Genomic DNA, 27,849 nt, shown 5'->3' on the forward strand with positions numbered 1-27,849 from the left:
CACACCTGCCAGCAACCACCCTCATCTCTGACAGTACTTCTACCCTGGTTCTCCAGTCAACCCCTGCTTGATCGTTGCTGCTCCTTACCCAGTGCCACTTCACCACTCAAGCTCTTACGTATTCTGCGTCATTGCAGTGTCTAACCCTGTCTGTCTGTCTCCCCCCCAGGTCCACTCACCTCCGTCCTCCGTTCCGTCAGCTGGGCTCACCACCCTGCCCTCTCCCCTCAGACCTCTTCCACGGCGTCCTCCCGGCTCCTCCCGTGCCTCCTTGCTTCCTTGGTCCCCAGTGCCCCTAGCTCCCTTGTCTCAGTCTCCTCGGTTCCCCGTGCCCATGTTTCCCCGGCGTCCGCCTCTCCCTCACCTCCACTCCCTCAATCCCATTTCCCCTTCAATAAAGCCTGTTCTTCCCGAGTGTTGCGTTTGGGTCCACTCTGTCCCCACGCCACAATGTAACAGCTATGCTGTGAAGCTTAAGAGTTTTCAGTTAACAGGAAGTTGTTGTATCTTCACTGTACATGCTCAAATCTGTACCAAATTTTTCATGTTTGATAAACCCCCGCCCCGAACTAGCTCATTCACTCTGACATAGCGTTACCTACTGGTTCTAGGGAGTGACTACTTCTATGCCATGATGAACCACATTTTGTATGTATCTACTTCAATACTATCTCAGAAAAGTCACACATTGATGATGTTCTGTTGTAAAGCTTCCGAGTTTTCCTTCAGTGCTGTGTGCTTGGCATGGCAGCAAAGTACCATGCTTCGCCATGAAACAGGTAGTTGTTACAACTTCGCTGCACATGCTAAAATCAGTATGAAACTTTGTGATTGATAATGTTCCCGCCCCACACATCTACATGCAAATATTCAGTAATAGTCATAGCGCCACCTACTGGCAATAGGCAGTAAGCTCTGTGTGACACTCATCATGTGATTTAAATAAAATTTTCTCAATGTGTTCCACTCTTGATATACTGGGACATAACCTATAGGTAGTGGGTGCTCCTTTGGGCCACATAGGGGACACAGGAAGTGACTTAAGTATTTCGTGCAGCGTCCAAAGTAAGTACAAAGCAAGACAATTCAGAGCTGCATCAGGACAGCTGCGGCATCTGCAGTGTGGACGCAACACTATCTGCTTCGCGTGCGAGGGCCCGTTCAATGCTGCTTGCAGCTTTAATATTTTAACTGAATTAGTCTGTGGCAAATGATTCTATTTCCTCTAGGTAGCGCTACAGGTCTTGAAAATTTGCTGATGGAGCAGTACTTTGCAGTAGTAGCGGTAGCAGTGACAGCTAACAGCTGGCAGCTATCACACACATTTAATTTAGGAAATGGTCATTCTAGTTACCATTAACAATACTGCAATTGTTAAGGCCATTCAATTTCAGTTTGTACCACTACTACCTTTACTGTCTGTATTTCTGTTTGGATCCGTTGTGTTGGCTGCTCGGCCTGCTAGCGTCCAACCTTCACTGCAGTCGATTGGCCTTAGGTTCATTAGACTGCAGGCTGTCTGCTCTGAGCTGGCTAGACCACCACATGTCTGCCCTGATCCCGTATTCCTGAACCCCATGAGCCAAAGATGGAACACTTGAGGAGCCAACCTGACATCTAGCGGTCACCCTTTGAGGGGACTCACCAGGCCATTTTCAGTGGACACACATTGACATGGAGCTCTATAGCACCGAGGAATAACATGTACCAGGCTTTGGATATACACACAATACTTGTTAGTAGAACAGAGCTACCGCCCTTTTTAGTCTTAGCATTTTATTGCCTTTGATCATCAGTGATGTAAAAACATCAGATTGGTCCCCTGTGCACAGTGCGTGCAAATATGGGAAGAAAATGTTTGTATTGATGACACAGTGAGGCTGGCATACACACACATAGGGCCTTTGATAAACTAAAACTGGCTTATAATATCAGCAACATCAACATATCAGGCTCCACAAACTGGACATTGTGTACCACAGTATCATTGTCAGTATCATTTACTGCAAGAATCCAGCATTTTCAGCAAAACAATATAGGCACTGTTTGTTATAGCAAATTAAACTTTTGTTCAGTTGCAACAGACCGGAGTTTAGAAGAGGAGAGGAGGCGAAGAGAAGAGACGAGAAAGGAGGAGTGTTTACGGAGTATTCTACAGAGTTAAGAGCCACTAATATTAGCAGAACATTTCACCTTAAGTTGTCAACATATCTGAAGTCAGAAACTGGCTGGGAAGAGCTCTAAACAGTCCAGAGAGTGATAAGGCGTTTCCTTCGTGGTGGTCTGTGGCACAGCAGTAAGTCCCTGACAGCTCTCTACCTCACTCCATCCATCCCTGCCTTTTTGTTTATCCTATTCCAGCACAGTTTGAAGTCTTTGTCTCTGATGTCTCTGTTTAGTGAATATAATCACCTAGGACGCCCATCCAGGTTTTAATCACAAACTCTGCCTTGGGTTCTTTTTTTGGTGCAGCTTCTTCCACTCAAGCCCACATTGTCATGGCAACCAAACAGAAAACACGACCGTGGTCCTGTCTTCTTTTTTATGAGCCTATTTATTGCCACAGTGGGTGTAGTCTATCACCATTTCCAAGGCCAGGCTGGTGGTTAGAGCTCATGCCATCTCAGTCTGGTTTGTGGTTTAGTGCACACCAGGCTGGGTCTCTGCTAAAACTTCTGTTTGGGGTAGAGCTCTGTTTTCACTGTCACAGGGAACATGCAGTGCACTCGCGATAGTGAGTACACGCTAAGAACTAAAGGCTTGGCTGGACAAGAGATGGTACACACAATGTAGAGTACAGCCACTTATCTTAACAGTGGGAACATAAACTGTGCTGACAGATTATCAAAACAGAGGGAGCTGTTCTGGGACGCTCTGTGGCTTGATGTGCACAATGAAGCAGCCGCTGAAAAACAAGACTGGGAGTTGATCGGAATGTCTGACTTGGCATGTGGAATGCAGAAACACACTTCTATAATGCAGGAGATCAAAATTCAGCACATCTCACACGGTCTCATCTTTTACCAAGAACTCAGTGTAATTACTTATGTTAGAAAGTTTCAAGTCAGCTTATATGAAGGCCACTGTCTGGGGAAAAATATCTGAAATTTAGGGATTTTTTCAGGAAAAAAATCATAAAATGAGATAAAGGCTACGTTCAGACTGCAGGCCAAAGTGACCCAAATACCATTTTTTTGCTCGTATATGACTCAGATCTGATCTTTTTATGACAGTGTGAACAGGCCAAGTCATATGGAATCTGGTCTTTTCCAGTTCGGATTTGGGCCACTTTCATATGTGGTCCAAATCCAAAACAGATCAGATCTTTTGAAATGCGACCTGAGTCTCGATACTCAGGCTGGAATTGATGCGACTTTGGCATCACTCTAGAGCAGCTGTTTCCCCACCAGACGGAGCCACGATAAACGAAAAACCTCCACAAAAGCCATAATTAAACATGTGGCTCTCTTTCTTCTCTACCTCGCTATCATCTGCTCACAAATTCCCTTTCTTCCACCTGAAATCCACCAGAGAGACAGAGAGAGTGTTGTGGGGCAGATGCTTTGTACAGCGCCAGAAACCATACTGCAAAGGACAGAAAGTTCTGAATACTAAGAATTCAGGAGAAAAGTCTCAATTTAAATTGAGCTTTAAGGCTTGACTGAAAGTACCTTAAGTAACTGTATAAGTTGTAATTTTACCAACAAAAAATACAATATCACAAGAATAAAGTAAATAAATAAAATAAAGCCGTAATATTCCTATTGTAATAAGTCAAAGTTTTACAAAAGAAAAATGCCATGAAGGTATGCGAGTAAAACTGTGCTATGAGGACTCTACGCAGACCCCACGCAAGAGTATAAATCAAGTCGTCGATTTGATACAGAAGTATAAATTACACTTAAGGGGCGGCTGTGGCTCAGGAGGTAGAGCGGGCTGCCCGTTATTTGGAAGGTCGGCTCAATCCCCGGCTCCTCCAGGCTGCATGTCAAAGTCTCCTTGGGCAAGGCTGTTCCACCAGTGTGTGAATGTTAGTTTCTGTTTGAGCACTTAAGACTCAGTGTGTGAAGGGTGAATGCAGATGTAGTGTAAAAGTGCTTTGAGTGGTTGACTAGAAGGCGCATACAAATACGGAGCGTTTACATTTAAGTCATGCATGTCACATCTTCATACAGCTCTGGTCAGTGTCCCTTCCCCTCTTTCTGCCTGGTGATAGAAATTGCACTCCACAGACTGGTTTCATTTGGTTCAAGAGTAACCACTCCCCCTTACTCTTACTTTGTGCACTAAGCCAAAGATTTTGTAATAATGAATCAGCACTGGTCCTGGTTTGACTATGTCTGTAAAGCTGCAATGATTAGGCAGAGCAGCACATTCACACACTCTGATTCCAGTATATGGGCTATAGTTAGTCAGCGTCAACTATAAATCAATGGCTTTTCAATATCACATAATTTCTGGTCAACTATAAATAGATGATTTTTTAACATTTGTTGTTGTTACCCAGTCAACTACAAATCAGTGCTTAATCAAGTATAATCGGGACAACTATAAATCAATATTATTCTAATGTCATGCTCATATATGGTCGTTTTTCATCGGTATTGCAATACTGACAGAGATTTCAATCTCAACCACTCCGATGATTCAGATGGAAAATCAATATTTATTCAGTGTAGTCTTGCTATCTGGGAAGTCACTAAATTAGGATGCAATTAGGAGTCATTAGCAAACTGTTACTTAAACATCAAAATGTTGGTTACTTTAAAAATACTTATGGGTGAGCACAGTGATATGTGAATATTTGATCTGTTAACTGGTTGCATGACTCATTAGGCAGAGAAAACCTGTTGCTCTCAAACATTGTCCACTTAATCAGCTGAGTCAGTGTTCTGGTAAAGGGATAGATCAAATTGGCTGATAGAAGGTTTGACAAGTGATTTTATGGTTGGAAAAGTATTAATAGTATATTTAAATACAAAAATACAGTAGTGTTTTGACACATGGCGTGGCTGCTGTATTTTTTGCCCATGTGTATCAGAGGAGACACACGGCTGTCTATACCACTCTCAGGACAACAGTGGTGAAAAGGTGACAGAAACCACACTGGAGGCCAACTACTCCAAATGAAAGAAGAAAAACAGAAAAAAATCAGATGCAGCCTGGAAAATTCTGAGTCCTGACTATGAAAGTGGAAATGCTAGCCTGCAGCCATCTGTTACATTATAGAGTCTGTTCCACCACTTCCTCCTAAATATCGCACAAATGATGCCATGAGTATTATCATACGATTTCAAGAAAAATGCAAAAACAAATGGGCTCAATGAGATTACCAGTAACTACCAGTATCTGACATCACAACAGACCATCTGATGAGCTTTTACGGGGTCTCGCTCACCTGATGGCTTAAAGGTTTCTGTCATTATATGGGTCCCAAATAGGCCTATATTTTGGTGGTGGCATTTTGCACACCAGGCTGGGTTTTCGGTGAAGACATCTTGTCCCCAGTACTTTTGAAATGAAACATATTTGTATCATACATTGTGGATGTTTCACTGAGGGAGAATGAGTAGATGTGGTTTTAAGAATTTCTACTGGGTAATTGAACTTTTTAGCGTGATATCTGGAGAGGATCTTTAAGGCCTGTGTTTCTACCTCGATTGAGGTAAATTTTCCCCCACACTACTATTACACTACTGCTGTAGTGAGCGATGAAAGAACACAGAGGAGTTGAAAAAGAGGAAAATGGGGAAAATAGCTGATGTCACACAGTAGAATTAGGATTTTACCACAAGAACACAGTGGGAGATATGATGCAACAATGAACATCCCGATTTATGACAGGAAAATCCCTGTCATGTTTTCCATCTCAGTGACTCAAACACACACACTAACACACAAACTCAGCATTTTTCTCACCTCAAAACTGAACTGAGACCTCTCTATTTGTAAAGGAAACTGCTGGCTCATATGTGTCACAACTGTAGTGTAATTTTGCAAATTCACGTGTTATATTAGCATATGGCTCCAACCGAGTGGATATTTCATTAACTAGTATTGCTCTTGGTCTTTGAAGCACTTTGAGCTGCATGCTTGTATGAAATGTGCTTTGTTAAAGAGGAGTTGATGTGAATGGGTATTACTGGAGTTAACACCCCCTACTATTGAGAGCAATATTTTTATAATTAAAATTAACAGCCACCTTTTTTGGTGGGTATGGCCCTTTGTTAGGTCATGATAACAGCTGTGCATAGGCTAGAGACTAGAGAGAGAGAGAAAATAACTTAGGGCAGTTGAGGGCGTCACCACTGACCTCATTTAAATGTCTTGCATGCTGGTATGTGGTAGCCTACCTTTTCACTGCTTTCACTGTCATGCCATGTTGTCTTCATTGCTTACATAAACAATAAAATCACCACAATAATTCACTGTTTTATGAGGCTGTTGTCTGGTAATACTACTGCAGTATTCCATGTTTATTATGTCAATAAGCAGAGTTCATGATGACACTACCTTCTTCATTCATGCTCCAGCTGCCGTACTCTGGATCAGATGTGTAGCCACAGGTACCCAGCTCAAAGTTGCAGGACCCGGGTAGCAGCTGCAGCTGCGCTCTGAGGAACCCGCACAGCAGCAGTGCTGCAAGAAGAGCAGAGACAACCATCCATGTTGCAGACTCACGAAGGACATTTTCATACACGTTTGTTGGCTTTTGCTTAGAATGAATAACAAAAACTAACAAAAGCAAAGTTAGAAGAACTCCTGTGTGCCAAATGTAGAATTCTGTATTCAGCCCCATCGTTCAGTGGCTGGGATTTACCGTGCAGCGTGAGGCAGACGGAGCTCATCGTATCGGCCGTTGAGTCTGGGAGCTTCCTCTGTTGTTTGCTGATCGTCTCCCGGTCAGTCTCTCAAACGAACTACAGCTCCAACAGCTCAAGGCCCTCATTGGCTGTCCTTCACATGTTGTAACAGTGTCAGCAGGAGAGACGGTGTTGATCCGGGTGGATGAATGGATGTCCGGGGCGGGAAGGAGAAGGTCGCAGCTTCTCTCCGCCTACATGTGCTCCTCATCTCTGTCATATCAATAAGCAAGGCGCACCCACACTGTCCCAGGACGTTTGTGGAATTCCCCGTCAACCACCCTGCCAACATGAACATATGTAAGGGCTCAAGGAGGAGTCAATAACAGTCTTACAGAGGTCTGAGTAGGCTAAATTTCCAGGGAAGCAAGTTATTTGTGGCTTGATTTGTCAGTAGTGATTCATGACACTCACTCTGTTACTATGGGCTACACAGAAAACCACCTTAAAATAAATGCTGAAGACTACCTTAAGCGTTTGCCTGCTTTTGGAACTTGTTATGGATCTCTGCTATATTCTAAATGAAATACGTTGCTTTAGTAACTTTGGACCTTAGAACCTCTACCTCACTAGATGACATGTTCAGGTAAAATGGGACAGACACTCAAAGCCCTTTTACATAATAAGTGTGTATTAGCCTAATTCTGAACTTGTCACGTGTCCAAATTGCACCAAATGCAACACTGCACTCTTTTAGGTCCACAGCAACACACCGCCACGTGCGAGTCAATTGGATGAATAGTTGTAAACAAAATAAAAAAAACACACACACAGATTTCTGTCTTTATTAGAGAGATGTCTCAAAGTACCATTTCTGATGTTCACAAAATTATTTCTGCTCTATTAAAAATTTTTATTTATTTGTCTTGCAATTATGCATTTATTTTACTTCCATTTAAATAACACGTGCTCTGACGGGGCAACAAGCCCAACATATAAAAGTCTCACTATGCTTGGCTGGATACTTAGGATGATCCAATTATTCATTTATTTAAAAAAAGAATGAAAATAAGAAATCACCTCTCAAACTGAAAAGAGCCGCTCAGCACAGCCATAGATTTCAGGGGTCACGCAGGGGACACGTCTCCCTCAACATCTGGAACATGAGCATTTGTAAATCCATCCAATAAAAACAAGAAAGCAGCAGAGGACTTTTATTTTGACAAACCACTAGAACACAATGCCTCAGGGTGGTGGTGGCAGTATCATGGCTGATTACCATACTGCATTAACCTTATAATAATTTTTGCTAAATATTATATCCAGAAATGTAAATTTACTAATGCCAAACCAATATTTACCTTACTAAAGAAAGAAATTAAACTATATATAGGTATGATAAACTCATCCCAAAACAAGAAAGCTATCAAAACGGTGAATTTATGTAGCCTACTTTACACATTATATTCGTAGATTATAAGGCCCCGCTCCTTTCATTTTATTTATTTCTTTTTATGCATACCTTATATTTTCCTTGCTGTGTTTTTATTCCCCCTGGAAAGTTCTCCGCTCTGTACTCATACTGTTTGTCTGTATGTTGTATTGAAACAATAACGTTTTTAAACTGAAAAAAAAAAAAAAGACAGGGGGGACCTGTAATGGACTGGAGGAGGATTCACATGCAACCACATCTGGTTTTCCAAAAAAGATGTTAACTCTGAGCATACAAAATACATACTGTATATGTAATTATGATTATTTGGATTATATTCACAGGAAGTATACAGCATGTTATCTGTGTCCCTTTATAAATTAAAAAAGCTAAATTGTGAGGGAAATTACTTTAATCTTCGATGTTAGGTTGCTGGAGAAACAAAATCTTGTACATTTCATTTAGGGACAACTCTGACTACAGACAGACTGTTTCAATATAGAGAAAGTCCAATATTAGGACCCTGAAATTACCTCTTTGCTGAAACTTGAGATGATGTAAAAACACACTGCAACATGGTGTCTCACACTGAATGATGACAATTTAGAACTCTCACTACATGCAAAGACAAAATGAATGGTTTATGATTTAAGTGTGTAGTAATAACCCATTTATCTGTGTGACATTGCCGAAAATCTTCATCAGTACTTCACAGTTCACTCTAGGTTTTTGCGTATCATTCTTTTGCATGTCCTTCTTTATTTCTGACCCTCTCTGTTGTCTTCTCTTTACTGTCTTCTTCTTCTTCTTCATTGGTGGCCTAGAAAATCAATCTTGTGACCATGATGTTGCCGCTTAAAATCACGGACCGGCAGGTTAAATCTCCGTGTGGAAAATGAACATGCAGTACTTGCCCACCCTCATTTAGCACCACTGAGCTTCCCTTGATCAAGGCCCTTAACCCCAACTGCTCCAATGGAGCTGCTCAGTGGCCAGCAGCTCAAACTGTGGTTGTACTGGGCAGCTTCCAGGTGTTAATGTGATCAGGGTCTTCTTGAAAAAGAGAGGCTTCCTCTCAGTGAAGCTCCCCTGAATAAATAAAATTAAAAATACTATAAAAACACTCGTTACACTTTAGTTCACGGGGCGGCTGTGGCTCAGGAGGTAGAGCGGGTTGGCCGTTAATCGGAAGGTCGGCGGTTCAATCCTGGCTCCTGGTTGCATGTCGAAGTGTCCTTGGGCAAGATACTGAACCCCGAATTGCCCCTGGCGGCTATTCCGCCAGTGTATGAGTGAGTGTGAATGTTAGTTTCTGTTTGAGCACTTAGGTGTATGAATGTGTGTGACTGGTGAATGCAGATGTAGTGTAAAAGCGCTTTGAGTGGTCGAAAAGACTAGAAAGGCGCTATACAAGTACAGAGCATTTACATTTACATTTACTTCCATGGCAGGTCCATGCATCATATCAATCTCATAGCCCTCCCTGACTGACCACAGTATACACATATACATAACTTGAAGTAGCCAGAAGGAACCACTAGATGGGCCTAATGTTTTTTCAATTTACTTTTAGTAAGTGTTTAAGTAAGTGTTGTTTACTAGTTTGCTAACTAATACAGAATGTCTGAGAGCCGCACTGCATGATAATCCATTATATTTTTATTTGTCACCTGAATTTTGGATGTGCCTTTACATAAATAAAGACATTTCCAACATAAATTGATGCAGAAAAGGCACGCGCATGCACCAGAAAGCATAAAATGACACTCAGCTGACGGAGTAGCCAGAGAACCCCACTTAAAGGGAGGAAAGGATTGTTCATATTCGAACTCAACTGCCAAAAAAATAGACCCCTCCCTTCAGTGCTCCCTCAAAAGCTTCGCCCCCCACATTTCAGATCTTTGAGATTTCTCCAGCTTTGAAACACCTTCGTCCTTGCCTGGTCATATAACTTTCTTCTCTGTTTATACTCTTGAGACATATTTCTCTTTGGCAGTTTCTCGTCATCTCTCCTTCTTCACAGTGCCTGGAGTCCAACACATTCCAATATGCCGGTGTATAGAACTCTCTCTCCCATTGCTCCTGTGCACGAGCACTAACCTCTTTCTTTGTTTTCACATTTACAGAATCAGAGGGCTGTTTCATAAAACCAAGATAACAGATTAAGTCGGGATTTTCCAGATATCCTGGCTGAATTGAGCCAGTTACCATGGTGATTTATTCTCTGACCAGGTTAACAGCCAGGCTTGGTTAAATCTGATGCCTCATCTGTTCAGTCAGCAGCCACTCTGATCAGAAACCAGTGTGTTTTTTCAGTTATTCCATGTTCGTTTGGTTAAAGAATATTCTTAGGTGTCTTAATTGATGTAACAGGGAAAGGTAAGACAGGTCTACCTTAGAGTCAGTGGCTGACCCCACAAGTGTTCACTGACCTACCAGCTCTAGTTCTTCCTCTCATGTAACTGTCCCTGTTAGGGAGACAACAGTTAGATTGAAAAGGTAGAGATAGTAGCTCATGCGTCAGGCTTGCAGATAGGTGTTCTCTGGGAATTTTACAAGGTTGAGTCTTGTAGCATTGGAGTCTAAACATCAGATTGATTCTAGTTGAAAGCCAGCTAAAGATGACCTAATAGCGAAACCTACAGAAACCAGTTGGAAGACAGAAACATAAAAGGGTCCACAAGATGTTATCCTTCAGATTGTTGGCATTTAACGTGTTCACATGTTGTATGCTGGCACTGAATCTCCTCAGCCAGGCTCAATAAACTTTGCTGTTTTAAGTCTTCATCAGTCTGAAACTTCTTCACACCTGAACCTGGCTCACAATATTTCTTCAACAAATGTATGTGTTTTGCATATTTTTTTATTAGCCTGCATTAAAATACCACCTACATGCCTACATATTGGCAATATGGTAGCACACAGTTTAAGTTATTAGGTTGCATAGTTTTACTCTGCAAAACAGAGCATTCAGAACAAGAAGAAGACTGAGTTTTTTGCTCACAGGGATTTCTTTTAAGTACTTTAATCTCATTATTTGAAGCTTTGGCCATGTTTATCATGAACATCCAACATTGTAACATTGTAGATAAGTCATAAATTGTGGAAAAGCATAATAGGTCTCTTTTAAGAGCAGTGATATTTTTAGCTAATTACTTATTCAGTCGGTCTTCTATTGTCTGCCACGTCTTTTCTCACCTCCGTTTTTCTTTTGTTTCTTTTTTTTATATGTGCTTGTGCTTTCATCGTAAACCTTTATTATTGTCTTTTCTGTTATCCTGGATTTCTAAATTCTGCTTTTGCGAACAGCCCTCAGGGCTGTAAAGGAAAACTAAATTTGTTTTCAGAGCACACACAAAGTTTATTGGATTACAATCACTTACTGTTCCTTTAATGTGTGTCTCCCCCTATGTAGAAACGAAACCTACGCCCTATCACAAAGGCAGAGTATTGAGGCAAGAAACAGAGTTTTGGACCCAGAGGCTCTGATAGAGTTGGTGTGATTTATTATAACTCCAACAGAATTTCTCAGGCTTACATGACATCAAGCAGAAGTCCAAACAGAGGCAAGTTTCCTAACATAAACATAAATCCAAACAGGTCTCTGACACACCAACAACCAGGAAAACACTCGACAAACGATGATGACACTACAAGGACTGAACACATATGACAACAACATATACAGTACAAGGGCACATCACACACACACAAACACACACACACACAAGCAGGCAGGGCAATTAACCACAGGAATCAGGGTAGAAAGGAATCAAAGGCTACGTTCAGACTGCAGGCCTTAATTCTCAATTCAAAATTTTTTCCCAGATTCGATTTTTTTGTTTGGCAGTTCACATTATTACTTAAATGTGGCCCATATCAGACTCCAGTGTGAACTATCCGCAGCCTGAAAGTGACTCACTCAGAAGAGAGCCCACAACACTCTCTCTGTCTCTCTGGTGGATTTCAGGTGTAAGAAAGGAAATCTGTGAGCAGATGATAGCGAGGTAGAGTAGGAAGAGAGCTCCATGTTTATAATGGCTTTTCTGGAGCTTTTTGTTGACCACGGCTCTGTCTACAGCAGAACTGTGACAACAGCTGCTCTAGAGGGACGTCTAAGTCGTATCAATTCCAACCACAGTGTCCAGACTGAAGTCACATTTAAAAAGTGGCCCAAATTCGAATTGGAAAAGATCAGATACCGTGTGACTTGGCCTGTTCACACTGTTATAAAAAGATAAGATCTGAGTCACATATGAGCAAAAAAATCGTATTTGGGTGACTTTGGTCTGCAGTCTGAACGTAGCCTTAGATATTTAACTGCAGCAAGCCAACTAATCTGCCACTTAACATCATAATGCATGGCAACGGCAACGCATGTAGACACAGCGACCAGTAGCTCCCTTAAATGGTGCTAAATTTTTGCTTTTAATTAGATTTTTCTTTTGTCCTTTTTTTACAGAAACTCGTCTAATTATGGCTAATGTCCAATCATTGGAGAGTAAAATTGAGGAATTAAGACTAAGGCTCGCTTAACAACAGGAAAGCAGAGACTGCTGTGCCCTCATCTTCACAGAGACCTGGCTGCACAGCAGTGTCCCTGAGGAAGCGGTCACACTTGACGGGAGGAGTTTATTCCGCACAGACAGGACACTAAGTCCAGTAAGACGAGGGAGGAGGACTGTGTATCTACGTAAATAATGCTTGGTGCTCAAACGCAGCTAAAGTTGATGGACAATGTTTACCAGATGTGGAATTTTTAATGTTGAGATGTCGGCCATACTATCTGCCCAGAGAATTCTCCAGTGTTTTTGTCGTTGGTGTTTACATTCCTCCAGATGCAAATTCAAAAACTCCACTACAGGAACTGCATGAGGTCATCAGCAGTCACATGACAAAACAACCTGATGGTGTTTTTATTGTTGCTGGTGATTTTATTCAAACAAATCTCAGAACAGTATTACCTAAATTGCACCAGCATGTCCACAACCCCACCAGAGGAACAAACACGCTGGACCACGTCTACACCAATATTCCTGGCAGCTACAAAGCCCTCCCCCATCCCCATTTTGGTTAATCAGACCATATTGCTTCTTCAGCCCACTTACACACAGCTGATTAAAGGGTCAAGACAACAATTAAAACAGTCAAAGTGTGGACAGATGAGGCTACAGTAGCTCTACAGGACTGTTTTGGTAGCACAGAGAGCCACTTCAAGCTTGAGGAATATACATCATCAGTGACATCATACATCAGCAAATGTGTTGATGATGTGATGATCACTAAAACGATAAAATAATTTCCCAATCAGAATGCCTGGATGAATGGTGAGGTGAGGGCTCTGTCCAGAGCCAAAACAGCTGCTTTTCTGTCGAGTGATAAAGAAGCTTACAGCGTCGCCAGAGCGAGACTGAAAGCTGGCATCAAGGAGGCGAAGCAGAGACATCAGCAGAGACTGGAGAGAGACCTCAACACCAACAACACCAAAGATATGTGGCAGGCCATCAAAAACATCACAGGCTACAAAAGCAGGAGTTCCCCCATCATGTGTGAGGCATTGTTACCAGATGAACTGAACACCTTTTATGCTCACTTTGATCTCCTCAACAAGGAGTCAGCTGTAACGTCTACTCCACCTCCAGAGGACCGGCCACTGTCACTATCGCAGCAGATGTGAGGAGAGTTCTGCTGGGAGTGAATGACTAAATCAGCTGGGCCTGATAACATTCCAGGCCGTGTACTAAAAACCTGAGCCAATCAGCTAGTTGATGTTATTCCTGTACCTAAAAAGTCTGCAGCGTCTACTCTGAATGACTACCGCCCTGTGACACATTCTGATGAAGTGCTTTGAGAAACTGGTTCTTACATAAAGAACAACATCCCAGCCAGCCTGGACCCTCACCAGTTTGCTTTCAGAACCAACAGATACACAGAGGACGTCATCTCCACTGCCCTCCACTCAGCCCTCACACACCTTGAGAAAAACAACACCTACATCAGAATGCTGTTTGTGGATTTCAGCTCAGCATTCAACACAATCTCCCCATGAAACTTATCGGTAAACTCAGCGCTCTGGTTTAAATACAACACTCTGCAGCTGGATACTGGACTTCCTCCCAAACAGACACCAGTCAGTTCGGATTGACGGACTCACCTCCTCCACTCTAGTGCTCAACACTGGAACCCACGACTGCATCCCCCGACATGGAGAGAACTCTGACACCAACATCATCTGCCGGATTTCAAACAACGATGAGATTTGATGAGATAATGATGAGACTTGAACTGATCGTTGATTTTAGAAAGAAGATAAAGACACACACTCCTGTCTACATCAGTGGAGCTGAGGTGGAGCAGGTGAACAGCTTCAGGTTCCTGGGAATCAGCATCACAGAGAACCTGACATGGTCGTCTCACATCTCCACGCTGGTGAAGAAAGCTCAGAAACGACTGGATTTCTTGAGAAAGCTTAAGAAGGCCAAATTCCCGCGCCAAGGCCAAGTTCTTGTCAGCTTTTACAGAGGAGCAATAGAAAGCATCCTGACTGGAAACATCTGCAACTCTGGCTCTGCAGCGGGTGATTCAAACTGCTCAGAAGATCATTGGTACCCATCTCCTGAGCATCAGTGATATCGGTGAGGTGAGGTGCCTACAGAGCCCAAAGGATACTAAAGGACAGCACCCACCCAGCCACAGCCTGTTCACCCTGCTGCATTATGGGAAGTGATCTAGAAGTTTCTGCTGCCACACCACCAGACTGCAGAGCAGCTTCTTCCCCCAAACTATCAGACTCTTAAACTCTAATTCAGCCTCAGCACTGCTCCACTGATGATGATGAAGTTTATTTCTGTTTACCATTTTTATAATTGATTTTTTATTAATGTATATTGTCTGCTGTGTAGCAGAAGGGAGTTACAAAACTAAATTTCACTCTACAACTTGTTGTATTGTGACAATAAACCTACCTACCTATAATGCGCAAAATGGGTAGAGCTACGGTATTAAACTAAGATCAGTTCACACACAGGCTTATAGTTGTATTAGTTGTAGTAAGAGATGCACAGATTACATTTTTTCCTGGCTGATTCCAATTACTGATTTTTTAAAGGTCTGACCTTCTGATTATGATTTTGGCTGATTTCGAAAAAAGCTCCCCATTAGCACCAGGATAAATGTTGGCTATTCTCACTGGGGTCCATTCAATTGTAGAGCCATAATGACACATTGATTATTAAATAACATTCACATTTTCACTGAAAGGAGCTTTGGACAAATAGCCCACAATCCAACAGAAAATGTATTGTATTAATATTTGACTATATATTTTATGTATAGGCTACAGTATATTATAATTGAAAGTATTTGAAAGAATACATTATCCTATTTCTGATCTCACCATTTTAATTCTGCTTAATTCTTCACCTTATTTTTGTGTTTGCAGTAATCTGCTCACCTGGCTTTTCCCTTCAGACACACATGCACACACCTACACCTCTCTCTCTCTCTCTCTCTCTCTCTCTCTCTCTCTCTCTCTGTATCTGTCTGCTTTGCTCTCAACTCACGTTTTGTATTTTTTCACTCCCAATTCCGTTTTCACAGCAGCAGATGAGCCGCGTGTGGAGAAGGCTTGTTGTTAATTACCAATCAAGATTATCATGCTAATGAATGTCAAAAAAATCAGGGTACAATGAATTACCCGGACAGTTATTTCTTATTTTCTTATCACCCTACCGCTGAAGGTGCTCTTCCGAAACACCTCTAATGTGTGAAGTGGGTGCGAGTCATTGTAAGTAAGTAAGTAAACTTTATTTATATAGCACCTTTCACAGACAAGAGGGGTCACAAAGTGCTTCACAGTAAAAAATAGAATAAAATAAAACAACAACAACAACAACACTTAAAATACAAAACTATTTGGCTAGTTAAAAGCTTGTCTAAAAAGATGTGTCTTAAGGTGTTTTCTAAAAGTTTCCACAGAATCCAAGGCTCTCAAGGCAAAAGGGAGAGAGTTTCAGAGCCTTGGAGCCACCACACAGAAAGCACGATCACCTCTTGTTTTAAAAATTGTTCTGGGAACAGTTAAAAGGTCTTTCTTGGCCAGAAGACCTCAGAGCGACCAGAAGTGTGTGTGTGCAATAGATTCTGGATGTAAGAGGGAGCTTGACCATGCAAGGCTCTGTAAGTAATGGTTAAAATTTTAAAATGCACTCTAAAACCAATCGGAAGCCAATGAAGAGCCTTAAGCACAGGAGTAATGTGTGATCTCCTGTTGGTCTTAGACAAAAGCCTTGCAGCTGCATCCTGTACAACTTGCAGTTTGTCCATGGAGGATTTGTTTAGACAAGTGTACAGTACATTGCAATAATCCAGACTAGAAGAAAAAAAAGCATGAACAAGCATCTCCATCTCTTCATTAGAAACCACTGATATAATCTTACCCAGATTTCGCACAACATTACAGTCAGAGGATGATAGAGCCCCAATGGGATGCGTAATCTTAGGGGTAATGCTGTCTGGGGCAAAAATCACCATCTCAGTTTTGTCTGTATTTAGTTGCAAAAAGTTGTCAGCCATCCATTTGTTAATGGAGGCTAAGCAATTGTGCAACAAGAACAGTTTGTCTAGCCTATCAGGGCTAAAACATAAATATAATTGGATATCATCAGTGTGGTGTAGCCTGACCAGAGTGGCTACGAAGGTGGTAGGTAGGCAGACTCAAACATCGTATGTTCCCAGAGGTGATTGTTTTATTTACAGTGGTCTGCAGTACACGGATAACTCAACAAACAAACAAACAGACTTAAGAAAATAACTCATTAAACTTATAGCACCGCTAACAAAAGGCACATGTTAACAGCAGCATAGCAGCACCTCTTTTTTTCCCCCTTGGGAGCACAAATCCCTCCATTTATATAGTGTTCAATTCACACCCAAACTGCTTCAGCCCATCCCATTCTGATGCAGGTTGATCTACTCCATGACATTACTCTCTAGAAATCTCTTAACATTTGGAACTTAGTTACCAGTTCACTCCGCTCCAACTGACTAGAAAACAAGTCAGGGATATTTACACATTTATTTATAATAACCAAAAACAACCAAAAGAAACATTCCTATTCCTATCTACTTGGTTTGGCCCGGTGATGTCATCCATGACCACCCTAGTCCTATAAAACAGGAAATGCTTAGGTCAGCCCTCCCCAAACAATTGTCCTGCATGGTCGAGCTGAACAAAGGAACAAACAATTGTAAGTATTAACACAGGAAAACAATGAAACCAGGTTTAAACTTGCAACCTAATAAAATGGAATTGAAACTAACTTATGACTGTGTGTTTACTTTAACTTATCATATGCTTTGCTGTCGACTGTAACATAATGCAAACACAAACAACCCGGGATAGTAAGTGGTGCACTTTTACACAAGCTATGGTAAATTACAAAAGATACACACTTGTATAAACTAGAAGGTGTAGTATAGATAATAACCTGTATGGACAAGTGGTGCGCAAACCCACTTTGTCACAATCAGCATTGCAACGGTAAGATATTTCTTCAAAACTACCAATAATCTTTCCAAGAGGAAGCATATACAGACTGAACAGCAGGGGGCCGAGCACAAAACCTTGGGGCACACCACAGGACAAAGGAGCAGAGTCTGACATATATGTTCCTATGGACACAGAGAAACCCTTTTTATGTTTCGCCTCCATGTGGCTGGACCAGTCAAGTGTATTGTCCACGTGTACTTATAGTTGGATACAAGCTCTACATCTGTTCCCTGTATGGAGACTGGATGTAGTTTGGGCCTCTTTCTCCTAAAATCAAGGACCATTTCTTTGGTCTTGGAGATACTGAGCCTCAGGTGGTTATTGTTACACCACTCCACAAAGTCAAAGGCCCTATATTGACTTTCACATCCTGCCCTGATGCAGCCAACAACAGCTGAATCATCTGAATATTTCTGGAGAAAACAAGTGTCAGAGTTGCATTTAAAGTCAGATGTGTACAGACTAAACAGGAAAGGTGACAGAACTGTTCCCTGTGGGGCACCTGAATTGCACACAACAGAAACACAGTTTTGGAGCCCCACGTACTGAGGTCTGGCTGTTAAATAGTCTGTCACCCCGGAAACAAGCCCTAACTCCACCTGCATTCTCCTCATTTTTTCATCCGACAGCTCCGGCTGGATGGTACTGAATGCACTTAAGAAGTTGAAAAACATAATTCTTACACTTGCATCAGAGTTGTCAAGATGTGTATAGACACATGTAGACAAGAGCGTCATCTACACTGATGTTAGGCTGGTAAAAACTGTAAAGGGTCAATGAATGTGTGCACTTTGGGCCTGATGTGAAAGAGGACCAGTTTCTCGAGTGTCTTCATTATATGAGAGGTGAGGGCTATAGGTCTATAGTCCTTGGGTTCTGTCGGATGTTTCCATTTTGGAACAAGAACCAGGCACAACGTTTTCCAAAGAGAAGGAATCTACTGCAACCTCAGGCTTAGATTAAACAGGTGTGCAAAATTTTCACAGTGCTGACTAGAGCAGGATTTTAAAGGTTTGGGGCTGATTCCATTAGGCCCGCCGTCAACATAGCCAAAACACCAGACACCGATGATTACAAAATAAAACGGGAAGTAAAGCTACCGACAAGACACACGGACGAATGTACCAGAATACAACAGAGAACATGGAACCAATGATCAACTGACAAAACAGAGGGAGGGAGTGAAACAAGAAAGGGCATTAACCATAATAGAACAGGAAAATACCACACAAAAACCTAAAACCATGACACGCCCTTGCAATACAGTTGTAAAAATATGCTATAGGAAAATACTACCTAAATTTCACAGATACAGTGGGTACGGAAAGTATTCAGACCCCTTTAAATTTTTCACTCTTTGTTTCATTGCAGCCATTTTCCAAAAATCAAAAAAGTTCATTTTATTTCTCAGTAATGTACACTCAGCACCCCATCTTGACAGAAAAAAACAGAAATGTAGAAATTTTTGCAAATTTATTAAAAAAGAAAAACTGAAATATCACATGGTCATAAGTATTCAGACCCTTTGCCGTGACACTCATATTTAACTCAGGTGCTGTCTATTTCTTCTGATCATCCTTGAGATGGTTCTACACCTTCATTTGAGTCCAGCTGTGTTTGATTATACTGATTGGACTTGATTAGGAAAGCCACACACCTGTCTATATAAGACCTTACAGCTCACAGTGCATGTCAGAGCAAATGAGAATCATGAGGTCAAAGGAACTGCCTGAAGAGCTCAGAGACAGAATTGTGGCAAGGCACAGATCTGGCCAAGGTTACAAAAAAATTTCTGCTGCACTTAAGGTTCCTAAGAGCACAGTGGCCTCCATAATCCTCAAATGGAAGACGTTTGGGACGACCAGAACCCTTCCTAGAGCTGGCCGTCCGGCCAAACTGAGCTATCGGGGGAGAAGAGCCTTGGTGAGAGAGGTAAAGAAGAACCCAAAGGTCACTGTGGCTGAGCTCCAGAGATGCAGTCGGGAGATGGGAGAAAGTTGTAGTAAGTCAAACATCACTGCAGCAATCCACCAGTCGGGGCTTTATGGCAGAGTGGCCCGACGGAAGCCTCTCCTCAGTGCAAGACACATGAAAGCCCACATGGAGTTTGCTAAAAAAAACCTGAAGGACTCCAAGATGGTGATAAATAAGATCCTCTGGTCTGATGAGACCAAGATAGAACTTTTTGGCCTTAATTCTAAGCGGTATGTGTGGAGAAAACCAGGCACTGCTCATCACCTGTCCAACACAGTCTCAACAGTGAAGCATGGTGGTGGCAGCATCATGCTGTGGGGGTGTTTTTCAGCTGCAGGGACAGGACGACTGGTTGCAATCGAGGGAAAGATGAATGCGGCCAAGTACAGGGATATCCTGGACGAAAACCTTTTCCAGAGTGCTCTGGACCTCAGACTGGGCCGAAGGTTTACCTTCCAACAAGACAATGACCCTAAGCGCACCGCTAAAATAACAAAGGAGTGGCTTCACAACAACTCCGTGGCTGTTCTTGAATGGCCCAGCCAGAGCCCTGACTTAAACCCAATTGAGCATCTCTGGAGAGACCTGAAAATGGCTGTCCACCAACGTTTACCATCCAACCTGACAGAACTGGAGAGGATCTGCAAGGAGGAATGGCAGAGGATACCCAAATCCAAATGTGAAAAACTTGTTGCATCTTTCCCAAAACGACTCATGGCTGTATTAGATCAAAAGGGTGCTTCTACTAAATACTGAGCAAAGGGTCTGAATACTTATGACCATGTGATATTTCAGTTTTTCTTTTTTAATAAATTTGCAAAAATTTCTACATTTCTGTTTTTTTCTGTCAAGATGGGGTGCTGAGTGTACATTACTGAGAAATAAAATGAACTTTTTTGATTTTTGGAAAATGGCTGCAATGAAACAAAGAGTGAAAAATTTAAAGGGGTCTGAATACTTTCCGTACCCACTGTATATGCGTAGACACAGTGTCATAGTGCTAAAAAAAGGAAGGTTAAAATGATTTCCACCACTACAAAACATCAACAGGTTGAAAGCACAATACAAATAAATAGAGGGATGAACTGTGTTCATGAGGGTTCGCCCTCAACTACATCCCTATATATTCCTCTATTTCCTGTTTCAAAATGAGAGTGACTTTTCCAGGGGATGAAATATTTGATGTGAATTATATGTGCTCCCTGCAGGATACACCCAGAGCACAGAACTCCACAGTTGCCCTTTGTGGAAACATCTGGATATGGTTATATTCAAAAACACATCCCAATACATAATAATAATACAAGTCTGCTTCTGCTTAGTGAGCAAAGTATGTGTTTCTTCTCTGCATACATGAGTGAAATGAAGACATAGTTTTGGTCTCTATTAGCACTACTCCTACATCCTTGATGTCCTCATTTGAACTGGTTAAGTAGTACTTAAGGGTCTTCTGGTTCCGGGAGAGCTGAGGCAGGGACTTAAATCGAGGAGCTGAACAAGGTGAGGCAGGTGAAGGAAGCCAGGGGTAGTGAGTAGCTGGGCCAAGGGAATCCAGAGAGCCAGTAAGAGTTTTGCATCTCCAGTGCAGTTTATATATATATATATATATATATATATATATATATATATATATATATATATATATATAAGAACTATTTGATTAACAATTTGTTTCAGAAAACAAAACAAAAATACAGCAGACAGAGCTGCTTTGGTTTGGTTCATTTAGTCCGGACCAAGGGAAAAAATTATACATTGTTACATGGTAGTTCTGATCTTGTTCATGTTCACACTGACTTTTTACAAAGGAACCTAGAGGAGTAAGCATGAAGGTGTATAGACTGAGAGGAAACATGTGGCATGATCAGATTAATCAGAGAAGATTTATTAGATTTCATTACCATGGTTACCAAATTGATTTGCATAAATATATAGCTACATGGCTTATACAGATCAATTATAAGATCGCTTTCTGAACAGATTTCACAATCTGTTTTTTTAATTAGTAGTTTAGTTTTTGAAAAATAGCCAAAATAACATATGTGCTGTCATAAAATCCTGTGGTTGGTTTGTTTGCTTTCACATCACATGCAAACCACCCGTTGGAAGCAGTCCACCTTTTCAGATGGTCTTGGTGCACTTGTTTGGGCTGCACCAGAGTTCTTTCACATCAGCCCAAACAAACCGTATAAACTGGGCACACACACCAGGGTTTGTTTTAAAGGTGTGGAAGCAAAACTCCTGGAAAAACAATCACGGTGCCTATTTAGAAGAAATCAACAATAATACAAACAGGCCACAGTTTCAACACTGGTGCTGTTTTCTGCATGAGACAAGAACCTCTCCATAGTGGTTGGGGCTCGTCTCTGCACAGACATGGTCTGCATTTACATTTATATTTACTCATTTGGCAGACACTTTTATCCAAGCAACTTACATTTGAGGAACAACACACAAGCATCAACATCAGGCTGACTCAACATAAAGCTGACTATTTCTTTTATTCCACAATCAAGACACACAAACTTTATCTTTATTCAAGTTTGACTTTATTGAAGTAAAGGCAGATAACTAATAATGTAACAGGAGAGAACTATGGTCTGGGGCAGCTGTTCCCTCTTATCATCACTTGGTTTCTTCTGACATAAAACTAATTCTTTCATTCGTTCTATAATCTACTTATCAGGAATTGTCTAATTTGTTACACTTCCTGCCTTCTTACTTTAATCGTAATGGGTAGTTTAAGACAGCTGTCTTGAACCACTTTCTTAAATGAAACACAGACCCAAACAAAACACAGCTGTGTTTCCAGTGTAAGGGAGAGTCCTGGCAGCTGGAAGAGAAGCTCAGCAAAGGTTCCCAGCGTTCACTTAAAACAGCCAATGTTCAGCTCCTACACAGGACCGCACACTGTCGACTGAGGAGTCATACAGAGCGATGGGGGAGGGTGGGGATGGGTTCTTTCTGAAATCTACGACTATCTCCACTATCCATCTCCACTATTTTGTTTAAATGCACTTTTTATTTGCAAAAAGAAAACAAGCATTACAGACACTTAAAAACAAGCATTTTCTCTTTTGTTTCCCCCACACCCCACACACACTGCCTATGCAAATAATAATAATAATAATAATAATAATAGATAAATAAATAATAGAAAATTTAAATAAATTTTGGGACACCAAATATTGCTATTTCAGCACTCGGCTGTACATCCCAGTCGAATGCCTCAGACAATATCTAAATTACTGTAGTCCAAAAGTTGTTAAGCCTATTACAGGACCATAACATGTGAGACAGATCTGCCTTTCCAACATGGCAACGATCACATGTGTCATTAACGTTAGGTTAGATCTTGGACAGTCTGGCCTTACTATAATGAGTACGATGAAGAACCTTAAATTGAATTAAACCGAGGCAAGCGCATGAAGTTGACCCATTTACCCTATTTAATGCATTATTCTATATTTCATCAGAAATAACTATTCCAAGTTCTTTAACCCAGTCTGCTTGAATCTTATTAAGAGATTATTGAGGGACATAATATAATTATATATACTTAAGGTAAGACCCCTAACATGTGTAGGAATTTGCAAAATTACTTCTAGCTCAGTTCTAGGCGGGAGACCGGGAAAGGATAGCCTAATGGATCGCACAAAGTGACGAACCTGGAAATAGCGGAGAAGGCTGGAGTGTTGCAATTTGAAAATGGTAGAAAGGGCATTAAAGGTAGCAAAAGTGCCATCAATGTAGAGGTCACCGAATTTGTAGAGGCCTGCTCTTTGCCACTGGGCAAAGACAGGATCCAATTTGGCAGGGAGAAAGGCGTGGTTATACATATGGCACTATCAATGGAGAAATCTATCAGATTAAAACTTTGTCTAAACTGAGACCAGATCCTAAGGGTGGAAGTCACAACAGGGCATGATGAGTATTGTTTAGGAGACAGGGGTAGTTTGGCAGCAACCAGTGCAGGAAGTGATGATGATGAGCAGGTAGTTGCTTCCAATTGGCACCAGATCGCATTTGGGACCTGAATCCAATGAATAATTTTTTGTAGATTTGCCGACCAGTAATAATACATAAGGCTGGGCAGGGCCAGTCCACTCTTAAGATTATTGATCAAGGGTGCAAAGTTTTTGTCATAGAGACCAGATAGAGTGCGGGTAATATTGATCCCCAGGGATTTGAATCCTGACCTAGATAGAGGGAAGGTCAAGTCAACATCTGCAATTGTGAGGGATGAGTTGTTGACCAGAAAACATTCGCTTTTAGAAAAGTTCAGTTTGTAACCCGAAAAACTACCAAATCTATCAAGCATATTCACAATCCCAGAGGCACAAGGCACCGTGTCCAAAATGTAAAGTAATAAGTCGTCCGCATATAAGGACACTCTATGTTCTGTATTTCCCCTGTGAATTCCATGAAAGGTTTTTAGCATGATAAAGAGTGGTTCGATAGCCAAAGCAAAGACAAGTGGGCTAAGAGGAAAACATGCCGCATAGCTCTTGACAGTGGAAAGGGCTTGGAATATAATTCGTTAGTCAAAACTGATGCTTTTGGTGAGGCATATAGGAAGCAAATCCATGATATATGTCTGGGTCCAAATCCAAATTTATCCAACACTGCAAACAAATATGGCCACGACCCGGTCAAACGCCTTCTCCGCATCCAAGGAGACCACCACCTCAGGAGTCTCAGAGGATGCCGAGGAGTGAATGATGCCAAAGAGTCTGTGTATATTGGAAATATATTGGCTGTGGCTCAGAAGGTAGAGCGGGTTGGCTGTTAATCGGAAGGTCGGGTTCCGCCAGTGTGTGAATGTTAGTTTCTCTGAGTGTTTGAGGCATGGTCCCCTGATCCAGAATTCAATCAGGTAGCCATCTGCTGCAATGGAGTTGATAACTTCCTTTAGCATAAGGGGTTCATCCAACTGATTATGCCTTCTTGTCCAAATCTATGGAAGGAGCATCTAGGTCATCTAGAAATTCACGCATATCTGAATCATCGTCCAGTAATTCAGAACTACTGTATATAAGTTTGAATAAAACGTTTTAAAGGCATTATTTATTTCAACAGGATCGACTGTTAATTTACCTGGAGTTTCTGTGGTATAAGCTGGGCAGCACATCTACACTTCAACTGATGGGCCAAGAGCTGACTGGCCCTATCACCATACTCATATATGTAACCTCGGGACCGGAGTAAATTCTATCTGGTTGATAGTAGGTTATATTGCATTTGTAAATTCAGTCTTTCTTTATCCAGTTCAGTGGAAGGTGATATGGATATGATAAGTATTGACTCAATGAGTTGCTCCTGCCTTAACATTGTGGTTTTGTTACATTTTGCAGTGTATGATATTATTTCTCCCCATATAACATTTATCACGGTGGATATCAGCCTGCAGAAATCTCTATTTGACAATGAAGTTGTGTCTAACCTCCAGTTGGGGCGTTCTCTGTGATTAGATGAAAAACATAAATCAAGCAGTACTGGAGAGTGGTCCGATTCCACAATAGCTGAGTATTCAGTTTTCTTAACCGAGGGAAGCGGAGTGTTATCTATGAGAAAATAATCAATCCTCGAATATGACTGGTGTACGTGTGAAAAGTATGAGAATTCTCTATTTTGTGGAAAAAGGAATCACCATGGATCTATGCAGACTGTTTCGTTAATAAATATAGACAGAGCTCGAGCCATCTTAGATGAGTCACTGATTTGGAGCTTGAACGTTCACCCCCAAGGATCAAATGATGCGAGTTCATGCTGGGGAGAGAGAGAGAGAGAATTAACCTACTTACAAACCCCACATCATCCCAGTTGGGAGCATATACACAGGCAAGTACATTGCTCAAAAAAATAAAAGGAACACTAAAATAACACATCCTAGATCTGAATGAATGAAATAATCTCATTAAATACTCCTTTCTTTACATAGCTGAATGTGCTGACAACAAAATCCCACAAAAATGATCAATGGAAATCAAATTTATCAACCCATGGAGGTCTAGATTTGGAGTCACACTCAAAATCAAAGTGGAAAACCACACTACAGGCCAACTTTGATGTAATTTCCTTAAAACAAGTCACAATGAGGCTCAGTAGTGTGTGTGGTGGTGCATGAGGTGGCGGATGGTCTCCTGAGGGATCTCCTCCTAGACCTTACCTGTCCTTAAAACAAGTCAAAATGAGGCTCAGTAGTGTGTGTGGCCTCCACGTGCCTGTATGACCTTCCAGCTAGAGAAACGGACTATGGATCCTCCTATTTTAGCGTTACTATTGGACGCATCATTCATCTTTGTTCAGAATTGCTATGAACATGATGCTACTTTAACTTTCCATCTCAGCATTATTAGCTGATAGCTTAATGAGCTACAGGGCATTGTTTTATCCACAAATACTGTTGAGACATAAAATAAAACAAACCATACAAAAAAACAAAAACAAAAGAAACCCCCATAAACATAATCTCTAATGGCAGCAATTACTCTAAAACCCAGTAGAACACTTATTTCCCATGCATTTTTCACCCCAACTGAAGCAAACTTCTCTCCATTACTACTCTTGCAGATCTCCCGTAAGACTATCTTCTTGCTATCTAACCTAAGAAGGCTCCTCATTAACATATATATAAAGTTCCACTATAAACCGAAGCAGGATTGGACCCTGAGTAAAGGTTAACTGGTCGTCTACATGTGCGCACCTGCACTCACGATTGCAATATATACACATGCACACACAAAAACCCACATACACACACACACACAATGTGCATAAGATACCAAACCCATCCTCTTCACTAAACATTGGAGTGGCAACATCCACCAAAACGAGTCACAACAGTGCCCCCTACCCCTCCAAACCTATAACTACAGTAAATTAACATTTGCAACTTATTGCATGACTGTATAAAAATAAAAAATAAAAGGTCAGAACATTAAATCAGATGAAGCTAACTCATGAAGTAGTAATGACCAATCCCTTTGTAGCAAAATACTATTTCAGTGAAGAGCGTGAACATCAGCTCAGACAGCGCTCAGACAGTGATCACACCAAGGGGACAGCCCCCTGACATAACCAATTACTGAACAACGTCATTAGCCAAATACACAGTGCAGTTTCTTCATTATCATCAGGGAGTTGAGGTTCAGACCTTTCCAGTACAAGGGGGCAAAAGAGACTTACTTTGCATAGAATTGTTCAGTTGTCCATCAGATCCTGAGTAAGCTGTCCAGTCGTACCGTGTGGCGACGGTCTCCCAAGAAAGCTGTTCAGCAGCAAGTTAACTTTAGTTTTCCATGTAAAAATACAAAGATGCTCTGTACTTGTATCACAACTTTCTAGTCTTTTCGACCAATCAAAGCACTTTTACACTACACCTGCACACTGACTGCCAGGGGCAATTCAGGGTTCAGTATCTTGCCCAAGAACACTTCCGGGATTGAACCCCCGACCTTCTGATTAAGGGCCAACCCCCTCTAACTTCTGAGCCATAGCCGCTTTGAGAGTCTATCGGACACCATCACCCATGACCCCTTTGCTAAGCTGAAGCCCCAGTCCACAACTTCTCTTTTGCACATACTTTTCGGCACGACACCTGTCGCTTCCTCCAGCGCATGTTCTGATTTGGATTGTGCAAGAGGAGAGGCTGTTCACAGACGGGTCCATTGTCAATGACAGAGAGAGTAGCAAGTAATGGACACTTTAGAGGGGTCCAACCGGTTACCTCCACTGTCAGGCCGGTCAGTTTTTTACATCCCCACAGGATGTCACGTGACGCATTCTCATTTTTTTGACGGCCTGACGCTACTCTACACATCATGACAGCGGTAGGTGACTGGTTAGCATTATCCAAAACATTGAGTAAGTCTGAATGCATTGTTCTTGGTATATGTTCGCTGTCAATAGCTACCGCTATCATATTGTACATCTAAATCACACAAATTACAGAATGTGTGTAAGTTAGGTTATTTGTCGTTCTACATAGGTAACGTAGCAGGATTAGCTTTTTTTTTTTAACGTAAACTACATATAGCATTTTGCAAGGGCATAGGTTTGCATTTGTTTTAACATGTTGATGATGCTCA

General features: G+C 41.5%; 1 protein-coding gene across 2 annotated transcripts in view; it reads right to left on the bottom strand.

The window, feature by feature from the left end:
• mamdc2a (MAM domain containing 2a) overlaps positions 1–7,143 on the bottom strand; it is an 85,103-nt gene extending 77,960 nt beyond the window's left edge. Inside the window, exons 1-2 of one of the 2 annotated variants that reach the window (XM_038704114.1) lie at positions 6,821–7,133; positions 6,514–6,639 (exon numbers count right to left, since the gene is read on the bottom strand). In XM_038704114.1, coding sequence (XP_038560042.1) covers positions 6,514–6,639; positions 6,821–6,848 — 154 coding nt within the window. In that variant the 5' untranslated portion in view covers positions 6,849–7,133. Of the gene's footprint in view, positions 1–6,513; positions 6,640–6,820 lie in introns of both variants that reach the window. The other variant, XM_038704115.1, reaches the window with a different exon arrangement.
• Positions 7,144–27,849: the final 20,706 nt, after the last annotated feature.

The sequence above is a fragment of the Micropterus salmoides genome, unplaced genomic scaffold (assembly GCF_014851395.1).
Source record: "Micropterus salmoides isolate LMB-PRFRI ecotype aquatic unplaced genomic scaffold, ASM1485139v1 Ms_hic_scaffold_7, whole genome shotgun sequence".
NCBI classification, from domain to species: Eukaryota; Metazoa; Chordata; class Actinopteri; order Centrarchiformes; family Centrarchidae; genus Micropterus; species Micropterus salmoides.